Below are 11,355 nucleotides of genomic sequence, written 5' to 3' on the forward strand. Positions count from 1 at the left end.
CCATCCTGAATGGAAGAAGAGGACAAGGAGAGAGGTGTTCCAGATGTGGGGAGGTTGCTTCTAGGAAAAGGAAACGAGAATCTGCCTGCATGCTAACCCAGCGGGCGGAGGAGGTGCGCACGGGCTATCGGGGAGCCCCAGAGAGAATACCACAGAGCCCCGGGTTTCAGATAAAACAGTTTCCCATGTATGCCTTTGACGGGCAGCCCACTTTGTGGATGAGAACACTGAGGCTAGGAGCAGAGAAGAAGGGCCTGGGAAGTTGAGGGGGCCAGGACTCCGTTGGAGCACATTCTCCGAAAGCGGTACCTTTTCGACAATTTTTAAAGGGCAGCATGACAGTAAAGGGAGCAGAAGGAAGACAAGACCAAGAGTAACATAGGAAGTGGGCGCTTATTTATGAAAGCTCACACCTTCGTGGACCTGTAGCAAGAGCCAGTTTGGCTTCTCTCTGCAGCCCCCCACCCCTCACCTCCTCCCAGCTCACATCTCTGCTGCTGGGCCCCAGTCACTCTGGGTCCAGAGGCCCCAGTCCCCACACCTGACTAAGCCCCGCCTCCCTCTCCCCTCCAGGTCTGCTGGCGGAGAAGGACAGTAATTACTGTCTCTGCAGGACACCCTGCAACCTGACCCGCTACAACAAAGAGCTCTCCATGGTGAAGATTCCCAGCAAGACGTCGGCCAAGTACCTCGAGAAGAAGTTTAACAAATCAGAGAAATATATCTCGTAAGCTAAGTGGGCGTGGAGGGTGGTGGGCGGGGCGGTCAGGGGAGTGGATGAGGAGGAAATTGGGAGCAGTTGAAGAATCGAGCAAAGGTAAGCAGTTAGTTCCATTTGGCAGATGTTAATTGAGCACCTACTGTGTGCCGAGCTCTGTGCTCAGCACTTAGAAAACAAGAAGACAAAGATGATTAAGACACAGCCCCTGCTTTTAAGGAGCTCACAGTCTTGTGGGGAGACAAGTACACAACTGAGTGCTGTGTGGGCTTTCATGTAGGCTGATCAGGCAATCAGAGAAGTGGTTGCTACACTGAATGGAGATGCAGTCAAGGAAGCTACAGAGATTTTTTTAAAGGATGTATAGGAGTTTTCCAGGCAGGTTTTGCACATTCTGTTCCCTCTGCCTGGAATGCTTTTCCTCTCACTCTTCACCTAACAGGTTCCCCATTGTGCAGGTCTCCATTTGAACGTCATCTCCTCAGACAGCTACATTTTCCTCCTGGTATTTTCCTTTATAACACTCACTGCCCGTGTGTAATTCTATATTCGTGTACGTGTGTGTTTCCTTGTTTATTACCTGCCTGCCGCACTCGATGGAAAGCTTCCTGAGGGCAGGAACCTGTCTCTTTTGTTCTCTGCTGTGGAGTGTCTGGCACAGAGTCGGTGCTCAAAAAATATCTTTTCAGAGAATAAATGAGTGAAAGACATAAGGGAAGAGGGAGTCCTGGGCAGAGGCACAGCGCAGAGCATCAGCGCAGGGCACATGAGCGAACTGCAAGAGGAAGCTGGGCCAGGTGGACATGTCAGAGCCAGAGGGTCCTGCAGGCTGGGGAGGGGGAGGGGAGGGCAGGAACAGGTGCAGGGAGTGGACTTTGCGGCTGAAGAACCTCAAGCAGGTGAGTGACAGGCTCCAGTTTGTATTTGAGATCACTGCTCCCCAGTAGAACTTTCTGCAGCCATAGAAATGTTCTCCATCTGTGATATCCAACGTGGTAGCCACCAACCACATGTGGCTAGTGAGCATTTTACATGCAGCCCGTGTGACTGAGGAACTGAACTGGAATTTTATTTACTGTGAGTTAGCTTGGCCGTTGGAGAAAGATCCTTCAGGCGGCAGTAAAGACGACTGATGAGAAGCCAGATGGGCAGAAGGGAGCCTGGTAGGAGGCAATTGCCGTAAACCAGGCAAGAGATGGCGACGCTTTGAATAGCGCCTCTGGAGCCCCGCACGGAGAGGAGGATTTGCTTCTCTCTCCCCAGCCACTCCCTCCTGCCAACACAGTCACCAAACCCCATCCTGGGACAGCTTTCGCTCAGCGGCTTGAAAACAGGGGGCATCGAGGGCGTTGTGAGCAACACTGAAGGAGATGGGGAATTGCGGAAGGTGCCGGGCCCTGCTGCTTAGCAGACATTCTGCTGGCAATGATGACTTTTCCTGCCAGGATGAGTCTCATTAACACACCTGCCAAAAGGAGCAAGAGGGAACCAGTGCTTCCGCCAGAAACCTCCCCAGCGGCATATAGGTTTGCTCCCTAAAAATGCTCCCTGGCTCAGGCAGCAGGCTTGGCAATACCAGGGTAGGGCCTCCCCCGAGGAGAAGCTTGTATAAATCCCAGTAGGAAATGGGGGCCTCTCAGGAGTGGGCAGGGGAGGCCAGCAGGGACGGGCAACTGAGCTCACCTGCAGGTCAGCACCCAGGCCAACCCTTTGAGGGCCCAGAGGCCAGGAAGCCAGGCAGGGATCCTGGAGAGGATGCAAAGAGAGGGGCGATAGAGATAAGGGGCCAAGCAGGGCAGCCCCCCTTCGCCTCCAAGTCCTGTGAAGAGCACTGGGCCGGGAGTCAGGACTCCAGGTTTCCAGCCCAGCTCTGCCATTAACCAGCTGTAACTTCCGGCCAGTTGTTTTGCTTCTCTGGGCCTCAGTTTCTCCATCTGTCCACGGGAAAATTGTCTTAACTGATCCCTGTGGATCCTGATGGTTCTGACCGTGGTCCTGAATATTCCCTCTGCAGAGAGAACATCCTGGTTCTGGATATATTTTTTGAAGCTCTCAATTATGAGACAATTGAGCAGAAGAAGGCGTATGAAGTTGCTGCCTTACTTGGTAAGTCAGAGTGTCAGCTGCACAAATGTCCACATTGAATAGGAGGTGGAGGGGAGGGGCATGGTGGGTGGGCGGGTGGGTAGACAGACGTATGAGCCTTCCGATGAGTCTAGCCGTTTAATTCATTAGTTACGCCCTCTTTCCTCACACTACTCCTGTCCCAGGACAGGAAGAAGTCCAGTGTGGGTTTTAGGCTCGATCCAATCCTCCATCTAGTCCTCAGTTTCCCCATCGACACCATGAAGCAGGTGAGCTCAAAGGTCACTCAGGGCCTTCCCAGAGCCGCCCTCTTGGATTCCGTGGTCTTCTGCCCCCAGGTTGGAGTGAGAGCCCTGGGGCTATGGCGGGAAAGCAGAGCTGTCAGACGGAGGGAAGGCTGAACTAGGGGGCTCCCCAGGCAGCAGCACCCTGAGGGCCCTTGATGGAGCCCCCACCCAGAAAGCAACATTGCTGCTTGGAGAAGGCCAGGTGTCCCGCTGGACTGAGAGTCCTTTGTCAAACACAAAAGAAGGCTGATGCATCCCCAGATAGCTACAAAGTTGACTGCCAACCCACACGATTCGTGTCAGCTCCCCTGGCCCCATCAGCACGTCATGGAGGCAGGGAGTTCATTTCAACCCTGTCCCAGCCCAGCACAAAACTCACAAGACCCCTCAAGGTGGACAGTGAAAAGACAGTTCTCGTTGTCTCTGCGAGCTGAACCAGGTAAGCGCGGCATCCTGGGGGGTGGGGGCAGGTACCTCCTACCTGGACATGTAACAGAAGAGCTGCTGCACCCAGCTGGGAGAATGTGAGCAAACGGCCTCACCTCACTGACCCTCAGCTCCCTCGTCTGTAAAATGGGTCTAATAAAACCCACTGCATGATATGTTGTGCTGGTGAAGTGCGATAAAGCCCCGGTCCACAGAAGGCTCATAAATAGTAGTTTCTGGCACCTGGACAGTCATGCCAGGGGCCCAGGGGCCCAGGGCCCAGCTGGTGTTTCCAGGTGTCGTCTGAGCATTTCTGCACCTCTCCCAGGAGACTAGGGAATGCGCCCCCAGTCTGGGCTAAGATGGTCGTCACTCAGTCCTCGGAGGCTGTTGTGGCCAAAGGGACTGAGCCAAGAGACTCGTGCCCTGGCCCACAGTAGAGATGGTGCGCCAGAAATGTAGGTGCCGTCGTCTCACCCCTGTCACATTTATTTCCTAAAGATGACTGAAGACGTGCTTTCTCAGCTCCCCTCCGCTTCCCACCCCTCCCCTCCCCAACACAGGCTCACAGTCACACACACACACACACACACACACACTCATGCACAGCACAGAGGGCCTGAGCTCCGAATCTGTCAGGAGGAATAGCTCGTCTCTGATCAGATATGAGGATGAGCGTGTTGCCAGCATCTTGCTCCCACCCAGAATAGCCCGCTGAGAAACTCCTGCTGCCATCTGTACCTCCTGTGATGAGAGCGTGCGCTCGCAAACCCTCCGCCATCAGGCCCAGTCAGGCCCTCTCGCCACCACGGGGCTCACCCTCACTTCAGTGCACACTGCACGTGTGTTCGTGCTCCACATGGCACATCCCACCCCAACCCACACACACGCACCACGGTGAGCCACACACACAAGTGCACGCCGGCACAGACCCATGTGCCAGCCACACAGCTAGAGGCACATGCGTGCACATGCCCTGCGTGCCTATACACTCACACACTCATTACATATACCCGCCTATACACACAATCACACTCATACCTACACATGCTCACACATGTTCTACACATTTGGACACACCATGCCCACCTCCACGAAGCCACACTTACACTTAGACTCACTTGATGTACCTACCCTAGACATAGAGAGCCACCTACATCAAGCCATCAATGGCCAGACATACTGCCAGCTTCTGTACAAACACGTGCACACACACAGCACACGTCCCACCCTCAGTCACACTGCACGCATGGGTAAACACACACCTCACACCTGACATGCACGTACATAAGCACACTCTCCCCAATAATGTCCCCATTAAGGATATTAGAGAGAGCAGTGGGGGAGGAGAGGAAAGAGGAGGAGCCATTCCAAGCACAGCACCAAGACCCACCAGCAAGAGCCCCCTCCCCACCCTCTCAGCTTGCTCCCCTTGGGATGTGGTTGTTGGTCTCCTCTCAGCCATTATCTGGGGAGGAGAAGGGAGATGTACCCACCAGAAAGTTCTCAGACCAAGAGGTCAGCCTGGACTCTCCAGTGGGACTTTACACCCACCTTCAACAGCACCCCTGGCTCCCAGCACTCTCCCCAGCCCAGCCCAGCAGCTGACAGTCTTAGGGGTTACTGCTGGAAAGGATTTCAGTTGTCTCCTCCATCCCCTCTCCCAACCACCTCCATCAGCAAATGTGCTTTGAAGGCAAAGCTATTGAGAAGGGCAGGGCTTATCAAACGACACAGCAAGCTGGTGGCCACTCTCCAGACTCAGAGCCGCAGAGCCCTCTGCCCCGTCACACTGCCTCTGGAGCAAAACATCCAGAGACGCCGGGTGAATCTTGGAGAATCTGGTAACAGCTTCTCAAATAGGGACTCACCCTCTGCAAATGCCCAGTGCATGCGCATAGTGTTTTGCATTCAATTTCAGGAGGTCTCCAACCATCTGAAGCTCCCACAGGAGAGTGACTCTCAGACTCTGGGGGACCAGAGAGCCACTTGGGAACTTAAAAATCTTGACTTCCAGACCCCAACCCCAGAGATTCTGATTTTATAAGCCTAGAGTGGGTGCAGGTAGCTACACTGGATGCAAGTCTCCCAGGAGTTTGATGCAGGGGGATCTGGAGACCATTCTAGAAAGACTTTGGTCAATATGGGACTTTTGTCCCATACACCCCAGGATAAGAACCTCTGCTCTGGAAAGAAGCCAAATTGAACATTTACCTTCAGTGCAAAGGGGAACATAGGGGGTGCTTCGTATGACCTGATCCCAAGGATGAGAGGTGCTCCCAAGGTAGCCCAAGGCCATGTGATGATTTGGTGGGTAGACGGGTCTCTTGTGCCACTGCTCCAGAGGCCCCCACTCAGGGCACCTGACACATGTGTCTCAGGTTAGACTGTGCCCTCTCCCCAGGCAAGGACCACACATGTCTTGTGTCTATTCCCAACCCCGAGCCAAAGTAGGGCTCACCCAGTGTGGCTCTGAGTGAAAGCCCATTAGCCTATGAGACCTATTCTAGGCCCCTCCAATAAGCATTCAGGTTAGTTCCCATCCCCAGTGGGTGCTGACAACCATCTGCTCTCAGAGTTGCGCAATGAGGGAGGCTCATTGTCAAAGGCTGGCCTTCCACTTACAAGGCCCAGGCTCCCCTTTCAGAAGGTCTGGTTTCTGAGTTCTTAGTCTGTTCACCCCTTCTGGGAGCTGTGTGAGTAAAGCCACATCTTTGGTCTTCTCTCTCTCTTTCCAGGTGATATTGGTGGTCAGATGGGACTATTTATTGGTGCTAGTATCCTTACAATACTAGAGCTCTTTGATTATATTTATGAGGTAAGATTTGGGATTGCTTGTGGGGAAATGACCATAAGCTGGTCCCCTCATCCTGCCCCCATGTCCAGAACCAAAATGTGGGGGAGAGGATGGCCTCTTTCCACCAGGGCCTGCTCTCTCCTCCCTGTCCATGGATATTGTCTATCACCGAGTCCTAGACATGTGGGAGGGGTGGGTGTAACAGGGATGGAAGCCACAGCCCTGTCCTCAGGGAGCTGGAAGAGCTGTGGGCTGTCCACACTCCCAGGGAGGGAGGGATGGGAAGGGTTGAGAAGGAGAAGAGACGGTGCTGAGGCTACCTCTGAGCCCCGCGATGGTGAGGCCGGATGTGGTGGCTTCATACATGAGTGTGTCTGCACCCACACACTCATATCACATGCACACACACGCACCACACACATATATATCACACACACTCACACTACTCACAAATACACACACTATATGCACACACATATACAACACTCACACCACATGCACACACGCACACCATTCACACACATATACCACACCCATTCACACACATATCACATACCCTTATACAGTACTCACACACACACTGCTCACAAATACACATACATCATACACACACCCCACACACATGCACACACACCACTCACACATAAACCACACACACCCCACATGTTTACACCACCACTCACACATATACGCCACATTCACACACACACGCCCCTGCCCTCTGGGTGGCCTGTCACCTGTGTAGTGCATTCCATGACCCAGGCAGCTTTAGGGGAGGGGCATTTTCTGGTGATCCTCATCAATCCAGAGCAAGAAGAACAAGGACACACCAGCCGCATCTGACTGGTGACAGGCTGGGGAGATGTCTCCCTCAGAGGCAGCTGGAACAGGGCCCCTGAAAGCTTCTTGAACCAGGAACAGTGCCCTCCGGCATTGAGAGCTCCTGGTGTTCGTCAGCCTTCCTCCTGCATCACCCCCAGAGCCAAACTGGCTCCAGTGGGTCTGGAATTCCTAAGGTATACCCAGGCCCTACGCGGTCCCCAGGACCCTGAGCATCAGCCCAGCACGCAGAGCCTGCAGAGCAGAGCCCGCCTCCCAGAGAGCACTGTCAATGGCCAAAGGCCCCTGGGAATCACTGTGGGGAGCTAGAGGAGCCCTGTGACCAGGGTTCCCTGGAGTGCCACACCCTTCCTCTTAGCAGGGTAACCTTGTCCCTAAGCCCAAATCAGGTCCCGTGGCCAGATACTATTCTGCTTTATTAATTTTTGTGAAAAGCTGTACAAAGCTATGAAAATTGGATCACACCAGGTGACATATTTAATAACTACCCTTTACTGCTAAGAATAAATGGTTATGAACTCAAGCATGCCCTATCTTGTGAACTATGGAGTTGTCAGCCTAGAAAGTGATTAGTAATCCTGTTCCCCAGGCCCAGCCTCAGGAAGGGGTCTCCCAGGCTGCTCCTGAGGACAGACGGGGAGCCAGCCGTGCCAGCACATACCGCTTATCCACACCCTCCATCCACAAGAGGAAGCAGTCCACACTGTGAGACAGGGCCCTCCCGTGACCTCTTCCAGGCTCTCGCTCCTGCACCAAAATCCCGTTTCAGCCAAAAGATTGGGGAGGGCCTCCTAGAGCTGGCTGCCAGGCTGGGCTCCTGCGCGGTTTGTCCAGCCCCAGCCCAGGCAGCCGCTGTGGGTGCCCAGCCGAGCCCAGTGGAGAGAGGCCTCACGACCTTGGCACCCTTCTCCCAGCCCCAACAACCCCTCCCTGCCTTTCTTGCAGCTGATCAAAGAGAAGCTATTAGACCTGCTTGGCAAAGAAGAGGACGAAGGGAGCCACGATGAGAATGTGGTAAGAGCAGCTCGTGGGATGTAGGCTGTTTTGTTCCTCTGACTTCTATAGCCATAGGAAACCACATATTGGGGCAGGGCGGGAGGGGCGTCCCTGGCCTCACACCTTTCCTTGGCTTGCGACCACCCGTCAGCTCCCAAATCCAAGGACACTCCAGCCGAGCCTTGAGTCTCTCTCTGAGTCTCATCCCAAAGCCCACTAGTAAGCCGTGAATGCAACGGATACCAGGGGATGCTTCCATGGGTAGGTCCTGCCCAGCCCCGTCCAGCTTCTCCCAGACCAGAGGGCAACGCCCCTCATCTCGTGCCTGGGGAGAACCAGAGAGGCTACGCGTAGGTCTGCTCCCTTATTCTCTGCGGTGGCAAAAGGCAAGCAGTGATGTCCCTGGTACTCTCCTCCCTTTGAAGTAGACATAGGGTGCGGGGCACTGTGAGGTTGGTAGTAGCGATAATACCCCTTCTACCAGGTACGTGTCAGGCTCTGTGCTACGTGCCTGAAGAATGCCATGTCGTTTCAGCTGTACAGTCACCCTAGAGAAAGGTCTATTTTTATCTCCATTTTGTATTTGAGGCAGTTGAGGCCCAGAGGCCAAGGTCACATGGCTGGTGAGTATCAGAGCTGAACACAAGGTGCCCCTAACCACTGTCCTACTTTGCCTCTCTTTCCTGAGCCAGACAGGCGGCACCTCGGAGGGCTGTCCCTTCTCCTTCCCAAACTCAGTGGAGAGACACAGGGATCACTGGCTTTCCCTGGGGTCAGCACTTCTGGCCCTGAGAGGACCACGCCCGTTGGGTGGGCACCGCCCCCTCGAAGTCAACAAATCCAGAAGGGATCCCAGCACCTCCCACTTCTGTTCCAGACGCTATTTCTCTACCCATCTCCCAGGCTGCAAATCCTGCTTTAATTCTCTCGGGCCCCTGTTAGCAGCCTCTGTTAATAGAAGACAGAGTCTGTTGAGGGGAGGGCGGTATGGAAGGGGCCCAGGCTCTGACTCAGCTGACCTGGCTGGATCCCAGGTCCCTGCTTCCTAGATGTTTGTATGGGGACAAGTCGCTTAACATCCCTGAGCGTCTGCCTAATCACAGAGACCTCAGAGGCTTGTCATTCGGATTAAGTGAGACCAGGCCTGCAAAGCAATCAGCAGGTGCCTAGTTTACAGCAAGTGCTCGGCTTGTGGAGGTTCCCTCCCCCAACCCCTCCTTTGCTCCTGCCTTCAGAATGTCTCAGAGTCACAGCCTCCCCTCCATGCCCTCCCCCATCTACAGCCCCGTCCTCAAGTCTCCCCCAATATCTTGGCACAGCCTCCTGGCTAGTCTCTTTGCTCCCATCCCTCCCAGCCTCCTGCCCACCGCAGCCTGGGAATCGCCCCAAAGATTCATGGCCATCTCAGTCCCACCCTGCTCAGGGACCCAAGAGGACTTCTCCCTGTGGCCAGCCTAACCCTAAAGGTCCTTGGGGCAGCTCTGGTTCTGGCTGTTGGGACCCTCCACGCTTCCTGCTTGGCGTCAGCAATCGGCACCCCTTGCCCCAGGCCAAGCCATGGGCTGCTCCTCCTCCACCCCAGGTAGGCCCCCCAAGGAGACCCCCAAGGACAAGGTCAGGAGGGGCCCTCCGGCCCCAAAGCTAGACACCACTCAGATGTGGCTTCAGGTGGCACATCAGGGGACCTCTAGGAGAGAAGGTCAAACCAGCTGCTAAACCCCATCACCAGGGAGCCCTCTCCCCACCCTGGGGGGCACCTAGGTGGACAATGATGAGGATTCTGAAGGCAGTGAGGCCCCTGCAGCCTCATGCCCCGAGATGGCAAACAGGTGCATGAGACGTCTGGGGTGGGAGTAGCACCGCCCCGGCAGAGCCCGGAAGTGGGGAGCACAGTTCCCAGGGCTGCTGGTGGCATCGTGATGAATTTTTGCCAAATGAATGTAAACATCCACTTCCGCTTCCCTCCAGAGCACTTGTGACACGATGCCAAACCACTCTGAAACCATCAGCCACACTGTGAATGTGCCCCTGCAGACGGCCCTGGGGACCTTGGAGGAAATTGCCTGCTGACAGCCCCCGGACCACCCGGCACCCCCAAAACAGACCTTGAGGCTCAAGACCCAGGACAGGGGACCGCAGGCTCAGGTGGAATGGCCCCTGGCAACGGAAAGAAGCAAGAGCCCCCTATGCACACATAGCAAACTATCTGCCAAACCTCGCTCCGGCCGCGGCTGACATGACGCGTCCTCGGGCCCCGCCGTGCGTCCCTCCGAGGAGAAACTAGTCACACTCTGGAACTGTCCAAAAACCAACCTGCCATCACATCTCACTGCCAGATGTATAAAGCACCTGCATGCCCAGACTTCTCACGGCGCCACCTCCACGTCTGTCTCTGTATGTGACACTCCTCTGTGTGGCGTCCAGCAGCCACTCTGCAGCCATGCAGTGGACCGGGTTCCAGCCCAAAGTCACCCTGAGGCCACGCTGGAACCACAACTGCCCGGTCTAGAGGGAAACCGCAGACCTCTTGACGACGTCCGGTCCTTGTGTAGTCTGTGAAGGTTCTCAACCTGCCCACAAACCCCTTTCCCCGCAGCTGACCCAAGGGGTGACCAGGGCCACCCCCCGCCCATCCCAGCGCCTGTGATCGAGGCATGGTGGCTTGGGTGACTCCGGGACTCCTCCGCAGCGCCCCCGTCATTCTGCTCTCCCTGTGACACGGCTTGTACAGTCTGATTCTCTTTCTTTGGGGCTTTTTGGTTTGTCTGTCAGAAATCGGTTCTGTTTTATTCTGTTTTCTGATTTTTGGTTTCGATGTTCTGAGGTTTGGTTCAGTTCGGTTTTTCCATTTTCTCTGGCGTTTATTTATTTGTGCTTCCAATCACAGTCATATTAAAAGCTGGTCTTGTGGAAATGGCTGTGTCCCTTCTGCATTTTCCCCACACTCAGGTCTCCCTCCCCGTGGGCTTGGGAAAGGGCCAGACCGGCCCGGTCCAAAACCACAGATTTTATATATGTGTGTGTGTATATATATATATATATAAAGTTTTATGCAGCAACACTTACCTTTACAAAATGTGTACACTCTATATTCTAGCCTATTGTCCATCTTTAAAACCTATTGATCGTAACCTTGTCAATGACTTCACGACCCACTAAGGGGTCGCAGCCCATGGTCTGGACGACACTGCCCTGGACCATAGGCA

At 54.6% G+C, this 11,355-nt stretch overlaps 1 protein-coding gene across 2 annotated transcripts in view; it reads left to right on the forward strand.

Annotated features, from left to right (window-relative positions):
• ASIC2 (acid sensing ion channel subunit 2) overlaps window positions 1-11,063 on the forward strand; it is a 996,512-nt gene extending 985,449 nt beyond the window's left edge. The window contains exons 6-10 of one of the 2 annotated variants that reach the window (NM_001195635.1): window positions 574-727; window positions 2,733-2,824; window positions 6,255-6,334; window positions 8,099-8,167; window positions 10,118-11,060. In NM_001195635.1, coding sequence (NP_001182564.1) covers window positions 574-727; window positions 2,733-2,824; window positions 6,255-6,334; window positions 8,099-8,167; window positions 10,118-10,219 — 497 coding nt within the window. In that variant the 3' untranslated portion in view covers window positions 10,220-11,060. Of the gene's footprint in view, window positions 1-573; window positions 728-2,732; window positions 2,825-6,254; window positions 6,335-8,098; window positions 8,168-10,117 lie in introns of both variants that reach the window. The other variant, XM_023651620.2, reaches the window with a different exon arrangement.
• The last annotated feature ends 292 nt before the right edge of the window (window positions 11,064-11,355 follow it).

The sequence above is a fragment of the Equus caballus genome, chromosome 11, assembly GCF_041296265.1.
Source record: "Equus caballus isolate H_3958 breed thoroughbred chromosome 11, TB-T2T, whole genome shotgun sequence".
NCBI lineage: Eukaryota > Metazoa > Chordata > Mammalia > Perissodactyla > Equidae > Equus > Equus caballus.